Below are 23,548 nucleotides of genomic sequence, written 5' to 3'. Positions count from 1 at the left end.
CGAAACACTGATCATTGTTTATAGAGTTTATGTGATCTATTTCTTATCAGAACAGTATTAGAAGACAGCTTGAAGACATCTGGCTCTTTAGATATTTATACTGTTTCCAGCAGCACATACTGTTCCTATCTGATTCGCTCGCTTTCTTCCACTCAAGCACATCTGTCTGCTTCTCCTCTCTAACCAGTTAGATTTTTCCAACCATGTAAGCACATTCCACTCTCTGGACGAGACAGAGCTCCCACAGTAAGAGCAGGTTCCCAGAGCCAAATGGAGACTGACTGCAAAATGCTGACTGGTAGTTTGACTGGATACCACCAAGACAGAGAAAAACAAACAAACAAACAAACAAACAAACAAAAAAACTGTATATGAGCACAAGATGAAAAGCCAACTGAATATATGCATCTTCCTATGAAGGTTTGTGTTTCAGTTGTCTGTTTGGATGAGGGAGCTACTCTTCTCCACAACTTCCAGCTTATAGTTTATGTATTAATACAGTGTCTTGGTTTGAAAAGACAAACCAGGCAGACAACCTGCACTGAGGAAAAACAACCAAACAGGAAAATACTTAAGAAAGCTTTCAGCGGTGACTCAAAGAGGTCAGCAGCTGTAGCAACAGCGAGCTGCAAAGAGAATAATATCTGCAGCATTAGAATTAAGGGATGGTTAAAAAAATTATGCAAAAGTTTCGAACTGTAAACATAGGCCTGGGTTGCTGATAAATTAACTGGACAGACAAAGACTGAGGGCAAAACTATTCATAACCCTTGAATCAATACCCCAAGTAGGGCAAACATCTGGGAGGGAGTGCTCTGGTTAGATTAAACCTAAACTTATACCTAATCTCAAATGCCCTTAATGTATTTTGGGCATTTAGAGTTCTGTTTGTGGTGGAAACAGAACTCTCCACATGACCCAGAACACATCATTCCCCAGGTGAAACATGGCGATGGCAGCATGATGTTGAGGTGATTCTGCAAAGAAATGATGACTACATCAAAAATCACCAACAATGTTTTTTTTTTTACAAACCAAACAACCTTGACTTCACTCTTCTGTCCTATTTTGTGTTGGTCTCTCATAAAATCCTCAAGAAATGAATTCAAGTTTCTGTTTGTTGTCAGTGTTCAAAAGGTAAGTTCAGGTAAAGTACGCTCACTGGGCACAGTAAACACTGGCACTGTAAACAATAAAACACTTTGCAATAAAACCTTATCCAGCACATGCATTTGTTGATTCCTGCTCGGGCCAATCAATGACTGAGCTGCATGTGTTCATGGAGCAAGCAGTAAAAGCTGTAAAAGGCTTGTATCAAGAAGAACATCAAGTCTCGTAAACACTCCTCGCGGGTTGAGTTGGGCTGCGATAAGGGTTGTCAGATGACATTTTGATGTCCCTAATTGCAAGTTCAGTTTGCTTCCTTTTCATTGCCGATCACTGCAGCAGGCACAGTGGGAGAGTTCCAGTCATTCTCTAATAGGTACATGTTTACAAGTGGGACGCGGCGTGCTAACACAGGCGCTGGTCTGATCCTGCTGACGTCAGCAGTCCTGTTATATTTCACATAGTCCTGTGAGTTCAACATGTGGGCTTCTCACACTCCTGCGCCAGTAGAAAGATTAGACCTCGACTTATCACACTGGCTGTTTGCTGTGGTGAGGATTTTGAAAATTGTGACCTTGATATGCACTGTCTGCGACGAGAGTCCTACAAACTCAATAACTAATTAGAAACATCAAAGTTGAACTTGATTTTCAAAATGAAAGTCCCGGAGCGATAAATGGTTTCTCATTTAACACTAACTACTGATAAATGATAACAGAAAGAACCTCCAACTATTTTCAATGGTCACAGTAGGACAAAAAGAAATAAATTCAAATTAGTAGTTTCAGGGCTGCTCCATATCGGAGATTGGGAATCTGTCAGTGCTCTCAATAATTAGCAGAATTTTGCTAAATATGTGTGCGCTTATGTGACCCTCAGCCTGGGGGATCTTGCCATGGAGTTTGCATGTTCTGTGGGTTATCTTCAGAAAGTCTACCTTTGTGCCACAATCCAAAAACATGACTGCCCTCAGGTATATGTGAGGGCATCCTTGGCTGTTTGTGCTGTGACCAAGCAACGATAAGAAGCAATGAACAAGGGATGGACAGATGTTCCCACATCTTGTTTATTATAATTTTTAAAAGTCGTTTTGGACTTCGGACATTTGTGAGGGAGTCCGTGGGCACCGCTGATTATATTGCATGAAACACCAATAAATAAAAATGAAATGGAAAACACTACATTAATGTGGAAGCTTTATGGATGGTTATATATTTCTGTGTGCAAACTGTGTTGAGTCATTATGTTTCAAGATAACAGATTGAAGGAAGAGTCAACACGGTTGATTCCTCTAAACTTTGATCAGTCAGTGCTTCCAAGATTTCGTGCCTTCAACGAACATGATCACAATTTAAAGTCACAGCTGAACTGCACAGTGGTGCAGCGATGGAAAACAGTTCTTGGAGTCGAGTTTGACTCCAAGGCTTTTCTGTTGGTTTGCATGTTTTCTCTGGTTAAACCAGTTTAATCCAGCAGTCCCAATAGCCTGTTTGTTAGGTTCATTGGAGATCCTAATTTGTTTTTAGGTATAAATGTGCCAGACGCAGTATGCTGTCCCAAGGGTGGACAAACACGTTAAACTGACCCTTTGTGACCCTGAGCAAGAACAACCTGGTATGAACAACGAATAAGGGATGTCAAACTCCAGTCCTTGAGAGTCAAAGTCCTGCAACTTTCGGATGTGTCTCATGTCCAACATGCCTAAATTAAATGACTGAATTGCCTCCAATTGCACTCAAACTCTTGCTAATAATCAAGTTGTGTGGTTCAGGTGTGTTGATGCAGAGACAGATCTAAAAGTGGCTGAACTCTCAGTATGAAAACACCTGTCCAGTGGATGGATGGATGATGTTTGAAGTCACTACTGGACTGTAGATGTTCTCATTGTGTGAGCGTAGCGTTCATAATACAAAATGAGAACTTCTTCTGCAATCTGCTTTCCTTTCATTTGGTCCCCTTGTTCCTTCAGTTCAAAGCAAAATGCAACTAAAGCCTATTGATTGTCAGTGATGATAACCCCAATGATGAGAGACTGGCTTGGATCTTGTTGAGTGGACAAAATGACTGACTGCACTGAGTAAATCGCTCTGATTCACGTCTCTCCCACTTTCACTGAGAGCTATTTCTATCGCAACTTCATCTCAGTATGACTATGTTTTCCCAGCGGGAAAACGGCCTTAAACGTAAAGCCAGACAATTATTTTGTCTCTGTTCTTCTTGACCTCAGTCGAATGAAGTCAGTAGTTCTAAATTACCTTAATGTGAAAATCTATTAAATATTATTTAATCTTCGGAAGTACAAATCAAATGCAGAGAAAGCTATAACAGTTTGTTAATAGCTGATTTTATCTATAGATTCTGCCTTTTGTTGACTTTAGTGACATTCGATGAAAATGAGTTTTACACCCCTGGTTTAGAGAAAAGCATTTTCATACGTTAGAATGAAAAAATCGGGAAAGGTCAGACCTAAAATCAATAAAAATCTGATTGATTTTCAGAAGGTCTATAGTAAATTTTGTTATTGTCTAAGAAAAAAAAATCTCTCCCAAAAATAATACTTTGAGACTGTAGTTTTAGAGTGACAAAATGTGGAAAGATCCAAGGGGAATAACAGTTTTTTTTTTTTTTTTTGCGTAGATCAGTTTGTCTACATAAACAGGGAATGGTTGTGTCTCTTCACATATTTGGAAACAAGTAAAAACAAAAAAAAAAAAACACTGAAATGATTACATTAGTTACCTGTGCTGTTTGTCCTCCCACGATACATGTCATCGTAGGCCTTCCACTGCTCAGTTACCTGGTAGGCGTGGATAAATATAACCAGCATCGCAACCAAGCAGATGAGAGGCACCAACACCGCTGTGCAAAGAGCTGCATAGATGTTTGGGATGAAGCACCTAGAGAAGAGATACTGAAATATGTTAGTAATTGATTTTTACACTGTGTATTTATTTTAAAAGATAGGACACACACATATGGTATTGAGTGTGTGTTCAGCTTGGAGGTCTGCAAATCACACGTCACATGGCTTTTGTAGAGCTGTTTTTTTAGCTCTTAAGTCTCTTTCTCACTCTGTCTATTTTTGAAGCTTTTCTTTATATTTCATGAACAGGATTTTCTCAGTGAGACTTCTGAGCCTTCCTAAGACTTAAAGGATTATTGTTCAACGGCAGGGAAAGCAAAACATGTTTATTATTAACTCTGCTGAGCAACAAGGCCACCCCAGTGCTGCAAGCAGATAAACAACAAGGTCATTTGTTCTCCTTATTTAAGACTCGGACGAAAATCACAAAAAAATCATGAATGTACTGAAAGCTGTCTAGAAAAGGGGTGATTGAGGATAAATCGAAATAATTTATCTATAAGGGGTAAAGTTTTATTTCAGCTGGTGTGCCTCTTTGCCACTTTAAACATTTTCCTCTGAAAAATCCTTCATGCTCCTATAAGAATTGAGCAGAGCTGAATGCTCATGTGATTTTTGTACTTTTTTCCCAACAGAAATTAGTTTGGTGGGAGCATTTGAGCTGGTGCTGTAAACTAATTAGAGCTGTACTAACCAATCTCTAGGGATTCCTAAACAGGATGACGAAACTTTCCTCGGAGGTAGAGTTCAAGTTCAAAGTTATGAAATGTATGTTTATTATTGGTACCAAATAATACGGTAACATTTTTATTTGACTATAAAAGTAGCTCAAATTTGAACAAATAAGACAATAAAAAGGCACAAAGTAACTTTAATGCTAAGAACAAAAACAAAAAAAAAAAAGCTACTGGGACTTTTTGACCCAAATTCTGGGTTTATGAAGAGACAAAATCTTGAGTAGTTTTCATCAAACATTGTGTTTTAAATTTTGACCCAGTTTCACCCAACCTGATCAGACTTCAATTAACCTTTTCCAAAAGAGGAAAGAAAAAAATGATTAGGTTTAAAGATCATGACCATTTCTTGCCAAAACTATTGAAACACTTTCCTTTGCATATTTGGGAATTACATTCCATTCTTAATAAAAAGGTTTGGTGCAACATTCAACACCATTAGCAACTAAAACAGCTTCAATTCTTCTAGAATGGCTTTCTGCAAGATTTAAGACTGCTTTTATGGTCAGTTTGACCTTTCTTCACAGAAAAGACTGGCAAAATCAAATGAACCTGACTTAAAATTTGCTCTAATTCATCCCAAAAGGTGTTTTTTTAGGTTTAGTTCATGCCTTTGTGCACTAGCGCTTATTCATGGTGGAACTGAAAGGGCCAACCCCAAACTTTTCCCACATATTCACAAATTAGATGCAAAAGAAATGTCTAAGATGTCTTGATGTATGGAAGCATCAGCATTCCTTTCTCTGGAGCTGAGAGACCAACTACACGCCTGAGAACAGCACAATGTCATAATATCTTCTGTCTCAAACTTTACACTTGACCTTCTACAGTCAAGAAAGTGCAATTCGCCGAGCAACTGTCAACCCAGGCTAATCTGATGGATTACCAGAGATGGATTTTTCACTCTAGAGAGTACATCTCCACCACTCTTACAGCTCTTGATCGCTTGCTTTACACAACTACTTCTAAAGCTTTGTACTGCAGTTGATGAAAAAAGTTTTGGATACAGCTGCTGCTTGAGCATTTAAACACATGCAATGAGCATCTCCATAAACTTTTTCTTAAATTAATCTGAAGCTAGCATCTCTGTTGGTAGTAATTGTATGTGCCCAACCACTTCGGGCTCGGCTGTTGTCATTCCCAGTCTGTCACTTACCACCAACAGTGAACTGCAGCATTAAGTGATGAGGAAATTTTATGACTGGGTAGATGAGTTATTCATTTTTAAGGCAAATAGAACATGTTGGGAATTACATTCCATTCTTAACGAAAAAGTTTTGACACATTTAACACCATTTGCAGCTAAAACAGCTCCAGTTCTTCTACAATGGCGATCTGTGAGGTGTTTCTGGTAATTTTGACCTTTCTTCAAGGATAAGACTTTTAACGTCAAATGCTGATTTTACACAACCTCAAACCTTTCCTTCGTGACTTACAATCTGCTCCAATTCAGCCCACAAAGTGTTTTGGTTTAGGTCAGGACTTAATACAAATAGCACATGTTTTGTCATTGAGGTTATGGGTTGTGATTTTTTCCCCTTATTTTATCCTTTTTTAAGTGTTTATTGGCTCTAGTGGCCTTTATATGAGAGTGGTTAGACAGAAAAGTGGATAATGAGAGAGGGGAAGGTTATCGGGCCAGAACTTCAACCTGTGACTGCTGTGTGGAGGACTAAGGCCTCAATGCATGGGCTGTTCTTTACCCCTGTGCCACCGCAGCCTTAATGTTAAGTATTGACATCACTTTTATATAGGTGTTTTGTGTTAAAATACTACAGAATAACGAGAAAAACCCATAGGACAACCTGGCAGTGTTAAACAAACCCCAGGATGGATCGGTGTGTACTGGATCCAGCAGCACAGGGTTATTGTGATAACTGGGCAATCCTGTCAAAACAGGTCATAACAAAGTTACCCAATAAATAATTTCAAACAAGTTCTGCAAATTAAATACTGTTAGTGGAATTTGGAACACAGTTTCCCTTTAATTGTCTTTATAACCTAAAAAAAAAAGGTATTCACTTCTCTTTTTAAAGCTGTAGTTAGATTTATGTGAAGCTCGTACCTTCAGCCTTCTGGGACTGAGGGAGGCTTTGGAGACAAGAATGAAGTTTTTCCTCTACCCTCAAAGCTTCAAAGGTCTTGTTAACATCCTAAGTATTACAATGCTGCTGTAGAAGAAACAGCATAATCCACAATCAGTTTCATTCACTTCATGTGTGTTTCACTAAGACTTAACAACAGATGGTCCTCCCAGATGCAGTTACTTTGAAAATACCTCTGTGACGTGGAATCTGAGCTTAATGTTTGTTTGTACGCAGACCCGGTGAAACCGAGACAGCTGTGTTGGTGAGGAAAAAAGAGGCAACCTATTTACTCTGATCAGGAGTAAAAGAGACGGGTGAATGAATGTAAAGGCTCCTTCAAATAGGAGGGTATGCTCTCCAGGGGAAACTGAATACCCTCCACTGTGTCCTAAAATCCCTCATGTGTGCCCTTACTGTCTCACACCCAGCCACAGGAAACACGCTCCCTCACTCAATCCCAAGGATAACAACCCCACCTAAGACCACCGGCTCGTTTAGGGATGTGATTCAAAGTTTCAGACTTGCTCTCAATGTGAAGGACATTAAAAAAATGAAGACCAACCCGTAGGTAAACAGACACACCCATCAAAGGAACTTTTTGAGGGTTTTTACAAAATGATTTAATCCGTTATATAAAACTATAAATAGACAAGAAGTGATTAAAAAAAAAAGTCCACCTCCACGGTAAAGAGTCAGGTTTCTGTGTGGCGCGATGAATGCAAACACTGAGACTCATATCCTAAATCATTCAGCTGATTGGACGAGAGGCCTCCTCATATGACGTCACTGACTCAGGTGTTTTCCTTTCACTCTGAAATAGAGTTTCCCCTCTGAGCAAATAGAAAACTGCCGTCAGCCCGCATGATTCAGAGAAGTACTAAAAAGGACACTTGAGTATGCTCTTTAGAGACCAACATGGAGTAGGATTGATTAATTTATATTTTCTGTTGTTGGTTCAAATCAATATCTTAGTATCAATCAGAAGTCTGCTCTCTTGCACAATAACACAGATTAATTTGGAATCTTTGGAAACTTTCGAATTGTTACTTTTCCAGGGTTGATTGACAATAAAACAACTTCAATAAGTTTTTTTTTTAATTCAGAAAATGTCTGTACCTTCAAGGTCAGGGTGACCATGAGAGACTGAAGAATGAACATGAGCTGTATTGATAAAAGTGGTACAATATCCTGAAACCTACAGATAGCTCCAAATGACAGGTGTAAAATTTCCTGAAGTTGTTTTATGATCAAAAACTAACAACTCCAACAAAAGAAGGAGCTCAAATGCATTATTAAAAGCACAACATAATTTTTTACACTCATTCTGAGAGGTACTATGCATGCACTTAAATACATTTTCAACTTACACATCTCCATGCACCAGTCCATATGCAGCATGAATGGTCCACCCAAAGCCACCGAGCAAAACAACAACCAGGACGATGATGACTAAGGCAGGAAGTCCCCAGCCTAGCAGGAAGTAAAGCAGGTAGCGCCGCTCTGTGTGCTCATCATTCATCACCAGCACTTGCCAGAAGTTCACAGCCTGAGAAAACAGTTCAGGAAAACAGACAATTTACTGGAAACAAATACCGAAATACAAGCACAAATAATTGTGATTTAAAAAAAATCTAATATAGCAAAAAAAAAAAAAAGAAAGAAAAAAAGCAATAGAATCTTAACAGATCGGAAAATGATGAATGATTTTTTTAAGGCTTTTTCTGTAATTTAGCTGGGTTTTAGTGTGTCATCCATCTGACCCTCTAAGCCTTGCACAGTTACATAAGCAGACTTTCTGAACACCTGTCTTGCAAAACAAGTCAGCAGCTCCTGCAGGAAGACTTCAGCAGCTTTTGGTCCAGATGGACAAGAACATAGAGCCAAGATTCATTTTACTTCAGGGTTATATAACATGCAAACAGCTATAAATGACTGGTGATGATCTGTTTGCAAACACTCATATATAACGTTTGCGCACAGGGAAATGTGATGCAACAAACGACAGCAAGATCTAAACCATAAAGTAAGTGATAATGCTCTCTCCACCATATTGTATGACCACTAACAAAACAGACGTGTCTGCAGAAACTGCTCAGGATAAACGCAAGGCAGATAGAAAGGTTGTGTAACAATCTGACAGCAGCGTAATGACACAGGAGAGCAGAGTCATTCAGACCCAAGAGCTTTATTGTTCCTTGGCTGTAAGCAGCGTAGAGAGAGAGGGGATTACAGGTAACTTTGTGCTGAGTTGTTGCCACTGCAGTGGCTGCATCACTGTTGATGCAAAGGATTGTGTTGCCAGGTAAAATGGCTTGGGATGCGGATTATCAGGCTGACTGAGACCAGTTTAAGTTTACCTCTGGACACTCAAGACCAGACTGAACTGGAAATACGGAGTTAACTAAATATCCAGTGGTGAAGATTAAAACACCAAAGCAGGGGCCTCATGCATAAAGCGTGCATGTGTGCGCACACAAACCATGCAGCGTCATATTTTATGCACAAGTCAGCATGTATGAAAATTTACTTTGCGTCAAAGTTTGCGTGAATATACACACACTAACCGTTACCCTCAAATGTAAATAGTACTTTTTCTCAGTCTCTGTCTCATAAAAATGTAAAGCATTGCTTCGAGCGCCGGAGTGCATAAAATGCATCTATGGGATCATTTCATTCTCACTAAAAGTAGAAAACAGCAACTCCAACCTGCTGATTAAAAATAATCAACAGGTTTGTTTATTTTTACGGTGATCAAGGTGTGTATGCGATCACACATATACAAGTAGCTGCGCAAAGGTAATTGTGGAGCGTTTTGGCTCTGATGGAGAACATCGCCAATGGATGTATTCAGAGGGAGCGATTGTTCAGAGATCATATTGATCAGCTGGGAAATGTTGATGAGTGTTTATGAGTGTTTAGATTGCTCAGACTGATCATCCTGGAGCTCTGAGCAAAACCTAAAGAGCCACGTGGCACCGGTACCGGTCCAGCTGCAGTCATCCTTCAGTCGAGTCGCCCGCTTTGTGAAGGCGCCTTATGGTCATAAAGTATTCTAGTATTTACAATAAACGTCCACATTCCCAGTCAAGGGACTCTCTGACTCGCTGTCTGTCTTTAAATCCCGGCAGAGGGCTCTACAGTTCAAACAGGCATTTGCAGGATCTCTTAATTTTTTATTTTTTTAATTACGATTTTTTTTTCTTTAAAATGTATTTTTATTTTTGTGAGGTGACATTATATGTCCTCAAAGCAGCATTCAAATAAAATATATAATTATTATTATAAATAGTTATACTGTTTCGAACAAGGACGTTGCCATAACAGGTATTTATACTTATGTACATATGGGTGCTCTATTTCCCGCAAATTAGGATTTATAAAGGAAAGGCTGAGGGCCTCTTGAAAGGTTTCCACTGAAATCCACTTAAATACTGAAGGTACCAAATTGGTTGAACATTAAATTGCTGCCACCACCATGTTTCACCATTGGGTTGGTGTGTCCCACCACACATATTGTGAATGGAGACCAAAATGTTGATATTGTCTCATCAGACGATTACATCCTACTTCTTTCCTTCATGCCCCTCTTCTATAAATGTGAGAAGAGTTTGAAAAGTAGCTGAGCTATGGATCTATGCAGCTCCTCCACAGTTACAAGGAGTTCTTACATCAAAGGTAGTTTGAAACAATATAAAATGTAAAAAAAAAAAAAAAAGAACATTATGAATACTTTTGGAAGGTACTAAATGATCTGAATGTGGCGCCTCTTGCCCACTGTTATAATCAAATATGTTTACCTGCTGACATCATATTCACAGGCATTGTGTACAAAGCTGTGAAACTAGTACCTCAGGTACTTGTTTGACTTTCAGTCTGGTACGCTGAGACATGAAAAACACATACTGTAGGCGAGCCTACAGGGCTTCTCTCTGCAGCTGAAATACCTGTGCTGTTATGAAAAACTACGAACATTTGCAGTAACCTGAGAGCCTCTCTTGACGCCTCTGCAGTCTAGAAACTGCATTTGTGGACACAGATTTAAATTCTGTCATTGTGCCAAGGCGCATTCTTCTGAACTGATCCTGGACATGCAGACACCCACATACACACAGTCTGCTGTTATTGATTCAAGACTTTTTTGGGGTGTAACATTTGTTGATGGTCCTGGCTCATTTCAGTCACTTATCTGAAAGCAACAACAAATGGGGGGGGGGGGAATGAGCTAATCAGAGATGATAAAGAGGACAATTGGGTTTGAGCATTGCATGTTAATGAGAACTAGTGTCTGCAGGGCTTTTTTTCTCAGCCAGTCCATTTGCTGACAGTACAGATATGACTAGAGGTACTTCTAGGCTGCTGAATAAGAACTCAAAGTTTAAAGTAATTGTTGCCATGCAACACTTCTCCTCATACTTGAACCAAACCCTGTCTGGACTAAATGTTAGCTTATAAATCTTCCCACTGATCCACATCAGCTCTGTCCCCATATTAATGAGAACCATGTGTGTCTAAAAACCTGTTTGTCAGATGCAGCTCATTTAATTTTGCTTTCATTTATGAAAGCTTGCAAAGTCACAGTCTGTGAACAAGCAGGGATGAGAAACATTAAGCAGGTTGTGCATGTTGACATTGCAATGAGCCAGTATTACACTGTTGCTTTAGTCTGTTCCCTTCAGATGGTTGGGAGTTAATCTCATAACACTCCACCAATAACACATGTGTCTTAGATATGTGTAAATAACTATATTCAATTCCAACTAAATATATTTATTCACCTTGTCAAAACAAGGTGAATGACTATCCATCTATACATGTCGATATATGTGTGTGTGTTTCTAGCACATAAACATAAATTGAGAGAAGAAAACAATGAGTTGATTCAATGGCTACGAGTGAAAATCACTTCTGTAAAGACATCATAACATTAAGTTAGCTGGTTTTGTTCCATTGTTGTTTTTGTGTTTATTTGGCTTTACAAAGCCCTGGAGATTTGGACTGTGACAAAATTTTTAGCATTTTATTTATTTTGTTTAGCTTTGAGGATATTGTACTTATGTTTTACCTGTATGAGCATCCAGAAAAACTGACTTAGATGGAAATAGTGGCAGAATAGCGCCAGAGTAGCACAGCTGTCATCTGAAAATACTGGACCACGGAAAGCTGACACCAGAAAGCATATCTGCAGAGAGGAAAAAAAAAACAGACAGATTAGCAAATCCAAACCTTTCATTCCTTAATTAAAGGAAAATCACCTAAATTTTCTTTTTGTAGGCAGGATTTGTGTCTTTTGTGAATTAAGTTCTTTTGCATGACTGAAACTTCTCACACTGTCAGAAAAATATTTCATGGGGATACTATGATATTCATTGTACACATTATTAAAGTATTAACATAATTAAGAAAGAAACAAAACAAAAAAAGAATCTGCCGGACCAAACTCCTTTTCTGCCAACATGTTATCACACAAAACCAAAAATAGATTTTTCATATCCGTCCACATTGATGTGCATGCATGTGTTGGAACTGCTTCTATGCTGTGATAGACAAACAGAATAAACGCATTGCTGTATGCAAGACAGAAATACAACTACCAAAAACAAATCAAAGAAAAAAAAGAAGAGTTATGGGTCAAGGTGAAACCTTGTTTACACTAGAGGCAAAATCTTTGAGGAAACTCAGGAGTGCAGCGGGAAATGCTGCAGCTCAGCTGTCTGTCACAGAGCTTCATTCAGTCATGGAGTAAATGCAGTCAGGCAGTTGTTACATAACCGACCGCCTGTTGGCTCATCGCCTGCTCAGCAGAGCAGAATGAGCATGAATGGAAGACAGCAGCAACAGGGGACTTTGTTAACTTCTTACCAATCTTATTAATGTAAGACTGAGTTTCCCCCAGTTCAGTATTTTACCTGATTTTAGCCAAACAGCATTTACATAACCCTATGTGCGCCTGGTTATGCAAGAACATACACCAAGTTTTTTTTTTTTTTTAGATTACTGTGTTTTCTTCCAAAATTGCTTCTGTATTCACTGACATCTTTTTACATTTTGCAAGCTGTTTCTGAGAACCCAAAATGATTACCCAACTTCACCTTTCGCAAAACCTTCGCATGCACCTTCTAATTAAGTGGAAATGTAAAGAACTGTCCCTATGTTTTTAATCCCTTAAAAAAACTCCTGAGTCAGCTTCCTGTGCATGTTCCAAGCGGTGCCTGGAGGATGTGAGTGGGAGGAATAGCACAGGACGGGAGCTCGTGACTGAACAGCCTGGAGTTGTGCCCAGTGGAGAGGCTGGCCAGGTATGCTATGGGAACAAATGTTGTGCAATGACAGACTGTTTGCTGGGACAGACTGGTAATTTTGCAGAAGAAAAATTGTGACACGCAACTATTCCAAAAGAAAACCAATAAAAAAAGAAAGTAATCTGCAGCAAAACACTTTAGACATGAATAATGTAACATTTGACTACATTTTGATTTGAGGTTTTAGCAATGGACTGCCTTCAATTATGTGACAAAATGTTGATTTCAGAAGGCGTGAGTCATTCCTACAGTTTAAAAACCTTTTACTGAAATTACACAGGAAGTTAACGAGTGAATTGTTGCTATGAGCTGCTAGCCAGCACATAGCATTAAAATAAAGTCTAAGTTTTAATGTAGGTGTAAAAGTATAGAGAGACAGACTTTTCTTTGCATACTGATTCTTTGAACCTGTATAGTTCACTGTTTCATTATGCATTTGAAAAGAAAACGCCGCAGGAATACAGCTACATCTATTTGTATGTTGGAGGATACATAAGCACATCCATGCTGGTCTTATAGAAATAGCAATCTGCTACTGAGGTGGAGGTAGAGGGGAAAGGTCAGGGGTCACAGGTGCAGATGTAAAACTTCTCATGTGCATGTCTGCTGTTTTACTTTGTCTCACTAGGAGTCGACCTGTCTATACCCTCAGGCTACAGACTTTCTCAAAACACACGCTGGAAAATGGTGCTGCGTGTTTGCCTGCAAGCTCTCTGATGACAGGAAATGCTAAATATGGGTAGTACTTCAACTTCTGGTAATGTATGACTGTGATGTAAGATTGAAATCTAAGGCAAGCAATACATTTCGGAAAATATGAAACTGAAAATGTGAAACTGTGTGGATGAAAATGTATTTGTGGGTTTGTTGCTCTAGTTGCTCTATTTCTTTAATTAACCAAAATTAGAGAGCTTAGCATATGAGAGTTCAAAGCTCCAAATATAATTTCATACCCTAACTATGACTTTTCTACATCCACGCTTTTCAGATCCACTAAATAATTATCAATTGTTTTATTATATTAAATATAATCAGTGTTTGAAATGGGATGAAATGCTCTAACCACTGGATATATTGCTCTGTTATACCTTACAAACAATATTTAACATGATGTCCTAAAATTTACATATAATATTTGCCAGTAAAGATACTGATAGAAAGCAAACAACATTTAATATGCAACAGAATGGGACATTACCACAGAAAAAGATTTTTCTTTGTTCATTTTCTTCACTGCTAACACTAACATCAATACTTTCACAAAATGCTAACTCAGGAAACTATTTTTACTTTTTTTACTTTACAAGACCCCATAGGCGGGCTATTTACTGTGGTTGGCATATTTGTTGTGGCCACTGCAGCCTTCTAAATAATTTTGCCTCACTTTAGACAAAATTTATTTGGATTTTATGATTCAATCATTGGGTCTGAAAGACAAATAAATGCATTTTCTAAACCAAATGGCTTAATTGATGCAAAAGGTGGAAGCAAATAAACTCCCTGAAAACAAAACTCAAAACACTTTGCATTGAAATGCAAAGCCAGACGAAACAGTTCAGAAAATCTTGATCAGACACTAATAATTAAGAGGAACACTAACCCTAAACCTTTGAAAAAGAAAAAATAATAAGTGAAGCTATTTTCTGCTGCTTCGTTGCAGCTCTTCCCCCTCCTGGTGAATTGTGGGGCTGATCGATAGGCCTACGCTCATGCAAAGTGTCCTAGTGTAGCTAAAAATAGCACAAACCCAAAGCATTACATCACTGAGGGAGTAGGGGTCTGAACCATCTGCCTGCATATTCATCCGAGTCTTTCCAAGATACTTCCTGCTTCCACTGCAAAGACTTCTGCCTTGCCTTCTTTATCCCACTTTTTTTTTTCTGGTATCCCACCTACTCCATCTTTACATCTCATCTCCCCTCCTCCTCTTTCCCCTCATTTCTCCTTCACCTCCCCCTTCTTTCTAACAGCTACCGGTTTGATCTAGCTGGCTCCAGCATCAGCCAGCACACAGGGTGTTTTCTTCCATGTCTTTGTGAAGATTTGAGAAAGAGAAGCTAAATGTATGCTTTTCTTATTCTAGTATTCTTCGTCTGATCATTGGACAGCGGTGAACCACAATCTCACCCAAAAGAAATTCTCATTTTGACAGTCTTTGGCAAGTATTACAAAGAGAGCCTTGCAGACGATTCAAAATTGTTCCACATTTATTTATACTGCACACACAGAATTTACAGCTGCACGTCTTTGGGAATATATCCAAACTAGATTCCTACATCTAAAGACTGATTTAGTTTTTTGTAGATTATTCTTTGCCAAACAGCCCAAACGTAGTGAATTGGATGGAGAATATCTGCGATCAGCAACTTTGAAGTCTGCCATAGATTTAAGTCCTAACGTTGACTCCAACACTTGAATACGCTGTGATCTAAACTATTCTTTTATGCTTCCCAGCTTTCCCACAACATGATGTTTTCCCCACCCTATTCTGTCATGGGGACAGTGTACAGTGTGAGTATTTTGTCACAAATACAGCCAATATCGGCCAGAAAGTTTAATTTCAGTCTCATCAAACAAGAGCACCTTCTTCACAAATGCCACATCTGCTCAGTTGTTTGGTGTATTTAGGTGAGTCAAAGTAAATGGGGCAGAATATGTTTATTTTCCCATGGATGTGCAGAAACAGTTGCACGCCTGGATTAATAGTTATATGTCATAATCTCTGCATATGATTGCAAGAGTTTTGCAGCAGTTGCATAAGACAGAAGAACTAAAGTTCAAAGGTGTTTTGTGTTGAATCTTGCACTGAGCCACAGATGCTGAACAAGCTGTTGGCAGATAAATATCCACTCCCTTCCGGTCTGTTTTACCTCCAAACAAACACACCGCTGCACCTCCACTTGCTTATGTGAGTACACACACAGCAGGAGCGGAACAACGTCTGTGGTCCAGCGTGCCACGCTGTGGGATGATATCTGGAACCTTCACCTTGGTTCTGGGAACAACTGATAAATTTCTCGAACAAATTGGGGGCCATGAGCCGGAAGGTTCCTCTGTGATCTTGTGTGACTCAGCAAAAAGAGGGTCAAAACAGGTGAGAAACTGTCAGCAAGTTCACCCTGTCTTTGGTGGAAAATAATTATATTCTAGGATATTTATAAATCTTGACAAATCAGTTCTGTTTTTTTTTTTCTTTTTGAAATGCATTCAGTTATAGATTGCATATTTCAAAAAGTGCATTCACTTTTTGAAATATGCCCACTATGCTATTTTTGTCGTGACCCAACCATTTGTTGTAATGCACGCTCCTAGAAGCCAGTGGCAACACTCACTCCTCCATGTGCACACTCCAAGCTGAACCACCCACATGAGGCACATTTAGCTGCGTTCCAGATGGCCTCCTCTTTCTCCTAGACCAACAGTCAATGAGTAGCCTGCCTGATTTTCCATACACCGGGACCACTGTTGAGAAGCCCCTAGAATTCCTCAACATCAGGAGGGAGGCAGACTGAGATCTCTTTGCAACACAAACCCACGCGGACAGATTCATGTGCATCTGCACAGCTGTAAAAACAATGTAAGCAGCTGTTCAAGGTCAAGTCCTTGAACAAACACACTCAGCGGCTCTGCTTCGGCCTTCCGCAGACTTCTATGGGTAAACGTCTACCTCAGCTGGGGCTGGTACTGTAAGCACCGCTCCTTTATCAAGCTCAGAGAAGTGATGCATAGACTTTTCTCCAATAATTCCCAACCAGGAGCAGGGATTTGTATTGTAAAACCATTCTTATCACTTCAGCCTTTTCACATTTGTCATATGAAGCACTGAACTGATTTCTTACATTAAGAAATCAGTTCATAATGTTTGATGTAGGCATATCAGAGGATGGGAAGTTGAAAATAAATGCGTGACAGACATTTAAGATTTTCATTTAATGAAGAACCGCATACCATTTTAACTTCACTTCACAATTATGCACTACTTTGTGTTGAACTGACATAAAACACAGATGAAACACAATGACATTTGTGGATCTAATGTGACAAACAGCAAGGGTTGTGAATACGTTTACGAGGTGCTATGAAATACATCGATTGTATCCACTCTAAGATGCTTTTATTATGATAGCGATATTTGGGTGACATCAGAAGTTAGAAATCCTTTGGGTTGTAGGTGACAAAAGTCAGTTAAAAAAGGAACAACAATCAACAAGCAGTCTATACAGGACACATCTATTATCATCTGTCAGTAGGAGGCTTTGAAGCCAAACGGCTACTGAGCTGTGTGATTTGGATTTAATTAGTGCTGGCGCTGAGCAGAAATGCCATGAGCCCCATAAACGCCCGTCTTCTTCTTTTTCTTCAGCAGGCTTGGACTCAGTGAACAAGTCGATTGGAAAACTAAATTAACAATCAATGATTTGAGAATTTTTGTTTAATCCGCTTAAATTCATTAATTACATATTTTTTTCTTACCAGGAAAATTTGCTTATATGAGGTCATCAGTTTGTCAAAGTTTACTCTCCACAGGCACATTTATTCTCACAACAAAACCTGCACCAGTTGATTTTTGCAAATTTTTATCCATGTAGTTATTTCCAAGTCTGTGTCAAAAAGGGTTTAGTCATAAAATGAAGGAGCTCTCAGCCTAATTATTGATCAGCCACTTCATTCACAGCTGCTGTAGTTGGACTTTAGTCGTAGAGCTATAGTGACCCCTACAGGCTACTTTTGAAAATAGTTTGCAACCATGATTTAGTTGAGATTAAGTTTGAAAGGCTGATTCAAATGGCAGAGTATTTGCACACATCAATTTTCAAAAGCTATTTGGTCAGTCTTTAATCTATTTTAGCACTGATTTCTGCTAACGTTGGAAACAGCTGCGTGTGAATAGACTGGCTTGATTGTGACGGAGCGTATTTGTACGATGTGTCCATGCTTGTTATGACTTGTCTGAATTCTGAGATTTCCAGCAAATACACTGAGCATCACTTTAAAGCTGCAGCACGTAACTTTAATCAAACAATTTTATTTTTACATATTTTTTCAAAACTATTGGGCAGTTCCTGTCAGTAAAGTGTCCTGACACTTTTCAGACAGATAATGTGTACAAAAAATAAAATAAAAATAAAAAAATTGCAGAAGTACAATGCTAGCAGTCAAAAACAACCAATCAGAGTCAGGAGGCGGGTCTTAGCACTGTCAAAGTTTCTCATGTACATGCAGCTCAAACATTGGTCTCTGCTATGTTAAAGCTTCTTCCTCACAGCAGAGCCTACAATGAGCTCAGGTTAGTTAGCATGGCCACTATTAATGACAAATAAACAGTTTTCCTATAACAGTTGCTTCTCAATTCAAAGCACAGCTGCAGCACATACACAAGCTTGATTGACAGTCCCTCCTCCTGGCTCTGATTGGTTATTTCTAATTGGTAGAACTTCATAGAGGAAAAAGTGGGACTAGATTTTTTTCACAGATTTTCTGTCTTGTTATACTGCCATGACATGGTGACATTTCTAAGAAATATGTAATTTAGAAACATATATATATATATATATATATATATATATATATATATAAATATATATATATATATATTTGCAGAAGTACAAATATATATATATATATATCTATATATATATATATATATATATATATATATATATATATATATATAAATAAATAAACGTAAAAGAATGAAGTTTTATAAATATGTAATTTAGAATATATATATATATATATATATATATATATATATATATATATATATATATATATATATATATATATATATATATATAGTTGATATAAGTTGCATGCTGCAGCTTTAAACAATATCAAATCAAGCTCACGAACAGAAACTCTAAACAAAGAGCTTAAGGCCAGTCTAAACAAAATGGAGTCATTACAGATACAGTTATCTTAGATTACACTGAAAGATGTTTCCTTCCTGTATTTAAGGCTTCCTGATTCACTGAGGAATTTAGCGTCTCTCAATTTTCTATTTCAGGTCATAGAGAAGGCCCTCCTAGATCCACAAGTACAATTTAACTTCCTCCTTTTTTTTTGGAAATGCGTCAGACTTGACATCTCACTTCAGTAGCTTTAAGCTTTCTATTCAGTTGCATTTAAAGAACTGTCAGTTTTAACAATGAAGCAGAAAAAACAATAGCGTATAATAGCAAGTGATTCGAGAACTTCAAAACATTCTGCTTGGCTTCATTTGTAAAGCTGCTGCACAACCTCACGTCCAAGGTGGCAACACCGGTGACCTCAACAAGTTCATGGTAAACATTTGTGAAAACTTGCAAAGTTCAGCCAACTTGGCGCATGAAGCTCAGCCAAGACAAACAGGAACACCAAAAATAGAGCAGGACTTTGAGAGAGGCTCCCTGAATTCATTGACAGTATCACAGCAGTCCTGGTTCATTAGGTCTCTGACAAACTAAATGACTCCACAGTCAGAAGAAAGGTCGATATTTCAATATTAGTGACCTTTATTAATTAATACATTAAGCATATATTAGAAGATCTAAACACGCTAAAGTTATTGTCTTTAACTGCATTCTACAGTCTCTTGGAAATATATTTGCACCCCTTGAATTCTTCACATGTTGTCACATTACAAATACGTCAGTGTGTTTCAGAGGTAATTAAAGTAATAGACCGACACAAAGTATAGCTTATAGTGAAGTGTTTTATCGATGTTGGCAAGATTGTATTTCTGCAGTACTCATCAGCAACTTCATTCTTTTACGTTTTATTTATTTTATGTAATTTTTGAAACCTCAGTGCTTTGGTCAACATGGGACGGTTTAAGTACGGATGGTTATCAGTCCCACATCATGCAGCCACCACCAGTGTTTAACAGCAGGGATGGTGTGATCACGGTAATGAGGGGTGTGTTGAGTCTGTAAAGCACATATTCCTTTCACGTGTGCCAAAGGATACAATTTTAGCCTCATACATCTGACTACATCCACATACTTATGGTGAATGTAGTTTTTCACTCTTTTACTGCTTTCAACATTTCCACAACTTTATCCCTGAACAGACTTGTTTGCTCCTTGGTCTTCATGATCCTGTTGCTAAGACTTTTGACTAATGTTTTCAGATTTTTCACTTGTAATTTTTTGTGTAAAGCACCGTTGTAAAATAACTGAAGGGGTGTGACAATTCTTGAAAAGCAATGTAGATTACGAATGAAAGGGCAAGCAATCAACTGATGACATTTCTTTTGGAAAGCTGCGAGACTCAGATCTTTCAATCATAACTTTAATGTGAGGTAAACTGTTTCTATTACAACAATTTGCTGATGATATCAAAGAGTTCATACGGTTTAGCTACATATTTTAACAGCAGTCGGATAACAAATGCTGGACTCTCCTACTTCCTTTGGAATTAGAGGAAAGTGTATTTATTTTAAAGGTCATCAGCTGTTAGGACAACACACATTTGGAAACCTCTAAATATGTAACTTCCAGAGTCCAGAGGGGTCAGAGTGTGTTTCATCCCTACTGATGGTTTAAAGACCAGTAACACAACTTGTTTGCCCCAGTGAAGGACTACATGCAGCTAATGGAAGGGGAGCATATATTCTTAGAAGTTGAATAGATAAATCACAAGGATTATGCACAAACAATAAAACATTGTTTGCTTTAGTTCAGACCAGCAGCACCTTGAGACCTCAAAGGAAAAGAGAATAGCACATGGTATAAATATACATATGTCAAAAGACAGCAAAAAAATCTAATGCTAAAAACCAACAAAAGAACTGAGAAATGCACAGAAAATAAAGGCACGAAAGGCCAAATGAATAGGATGTGTGGTGCCCTTTAAAAATATTTCCAACCCTTAAACTTTTTCTTGTGCTTTTTCCCCCAAATAAACATTTGAAATGATTACTATGCATTTGTATTCAATCTGCTTGAGTCAATACTTTGCAGAACAGAATTCTGTACCTTTTACAGCTGCAAGTCTTTTGGGGCTTGAGGATGAAAGTTTTGACCATTATTCATTGTGAAATATTTTACAAGCTGACCACATAAAATCCTAATAAAGTACATTGAAGTCTGATGTTGTAATGTGACAAAATGTAAAAAATTGATCGGGTATGAGTTTTTTTTCTCAAGGTGCTACACTTTGCAAAGTTTAAACTCCCATCTCAACAAAAGGGAGAACAAGCAAGGTCAACAGCGAGGAACACGTTGGAAGAAGGGTGGTGCTGCTGATCTCAACAGCGCTGGATCAGACTGTGAGCAGATCAAGTCAGGACAACACTAAGCACCTGGCTTGCAGCTACAGCTAGTGAGAGCGTAATGTGAGTCTCCCAGGAGGCCATCTTCACCTCTCCACTGTCTTGTCTGCACACACATGCAGTAATAAAGAGTCCTGAGTGCTGATACTTTATACCCTTCCATCATCTGCCAGCCAATAACTCAGCCTGACAGACATGAGAGACCTTAGCACTGCATTAAAGTCCTATCAAGGACATTTTGTTTTCTTTGGCAGGGAGTGCAGAGAGGAACCATTGATAAACATCTTGATATAATAAGGAGATTTTAGGGGAGGGCATAAAAAGCTGTACCTGTTCTTCCTCTTTTTACTATTCTTGATGCTTTCTTTTTGTACAAGCATAGATTTGATCAAAATAACGGGCCTCTCTGATGTCAGCCGGAAATCTGCTAAAACCCAGACACTCTAACTCGCTCTGTTTATGGATTTAAATGGAATTGGTCATGACAGGAACATATAAACATCCCTGAAAAGTGCACTTGATGCTTGTGCTTATCTCATTTTCTGAACAAAAATGGTATAGTGACAGAGGCCGATGTTACATAAGAGTGAAAAAACTTGGTGTTGGGTTTGGCCATGCTTGGAGTCTGCAGAACAAACTTCTCAATGCTGGAGTCAGTTCAAAAACTAACAGGAAATCCTTAATGACAGGAAATAGGAGTCACTGAAACACCTCCCAGAAGCAGGAGTGAAACATTGAAACCACTGGGGAAAACATTCATACACTACATGACGTGTGTGTCACTGTAATCACAATGGATGGAGTTTAAATTTTGTTCGGTTTGCAAGAGAGATAGAGAGTAGATTTCCTTTCCCACAATAGCATTTTGTGGCTATACACCCACATTTCCATTTAATGTTTCATTGGCAGCAACAGACAGAAGAGTAAAGTGCATTTCATTAATTTGGTATATGCATCCCAATGAAGCTCATTTGTCATACTAGAATTGGATCTGGAACATGAAAACCTTTAAGTGCACTAACTATACTTTACATTTCATCCATATTTCTTTTTTACAATGTGTTTCTGGTTATCTCATGCAATATTCTAATCTTAAATGGGTTTTCATTGGCTGCAGGTGAAAATTCATAATTAACAGGGGCTTGAAAATATCAGCTTGTGAATGACCAATCGAATATTAATTTAATATTTGACACCATTGAGATTTTTGAAATTCACTGACATTTTATAGAACACCCGAGGAACTCAACAGGCTTCTCTTTGGCGGTTTCAGCAAGGTAATTAAAAAGGTAAAAAGAATAAAAAGTAAATATTACATTTCCAGTAGATCACAAGTCTTAAAAGGCTGAATGTTTTACCAATTTATCATCATAAATTATATTTCCAGCAGTTTTTGGTTGATCATACGTTTCTGATTTAACATGTTTCATGCTAAAACCCTGATTGTTGTTGCACCAACACATTTGATATGTGGGATTAAGAAGGTCATAAAGATTTACAGAAAACGAGAACATTTACACACTAAACACAATTTACTCTGGAACCGATGTAACATAACTGATTTACAGATTGGTTTAATATTCTTCTGTCTCCATCTCTATAGGCTTCGTCATCTTGTCTTCCTACTTATTATTTCCTAATAACAATCAACCCTATAGCTCAAGGCCGAAGATGCTTCCTAACTCATCATTGGATAAGGTTGAGAAAGGCCATGCAAAATTAAAAGAGGACAATTTTATCAAAAACTATTCAAAAAATAATATAGAAGAACCCTCCAAGGGTTTTATTTTCATCAAATTTCAAATGATTTAAACTCTTACGCTTTCAGAGAGAAAAAAGGATATCATTCCCGTTCCCTCTCTGTGGCTATAGCTGTTGGAGACAGACATTAATCTTAATGGCAGTTCTAATTTTTTCCACACACAGAGGACAGAGGCAGTGACTAACTCCAGTCACCACATAAGGAGAGGCCTCTTTGTCACAGGCAGGGCTGGAACAGAAGCTGAGCGTTCAAACCAGAAATATTAACGAGGCCCAAGATCGGAAGTTCAAGAGACAGTGCTGTCATTGACTTCTTCTCTGCTATTTACATGCAGGGTCTGATGGTTTCTTCAAGTTCACACTGGAAAATCAAGGCATGGTTCATAAACAACATCTACAAAATACTGGACTATGATCCGGTAATGATAGGTTATTTAGACTAG

The 23,548-nt window shown here is 38.3% G+C and overlaps 1 protein-coding gene across 1 annotated transcript in view; it reads right to left on the bottom strand.

Moving 5' to 3' along the window:
- adgrv1 (adhesion G protein-coupled receptor V1) overlaps positions 1–23,548 on the bottom strand; it is a 110,336-nt gene that overhangs the window by 14,871 nt on the left and 71,917 nt on the right. Inside the window, exons 90-92 of the mRNA XM_055048947.1 lie at positions 11,854–11,970; positions 8,159–8,337; positions 3,847–4,004 (exon numbers count right to left, since the gene is read on the bottom strand). Coding sequence (XP_054904922.1) covers positions 3,847–4,004; positions 8,159–8,337; positions 11,854–11,970 — 454 coding nt within the window. The remainder of the gene's footprint in view (positions 1–3,846; positions 4,005–8,158; positions 8,338–11,853; positions 11,971–23,548) is intronic.

Source organism: Poeciliopsis prolifica, unplaced genomic scaffold (assembly GCF_027474105.1).
Source record: "Poeciliopsis prolifica strain line A6 unplaced genomic scaffold, Auburn_PproV2 SCAFFOLD028, whole genome shotgun sequence".
Classification (NCBI taxonomy): Eukaryota; Metazoa; Chordata; class Actinopteri; order Cyprinodontiformes; family Poeciliidae; genus Poeciliopsis; species Poeciliopsis prolifica.
The sequence above is the reverse complement of the archived record's forward strand: the minus strand, read 5'-3'. Positions and strand labels throughout refer to the sequence as shown.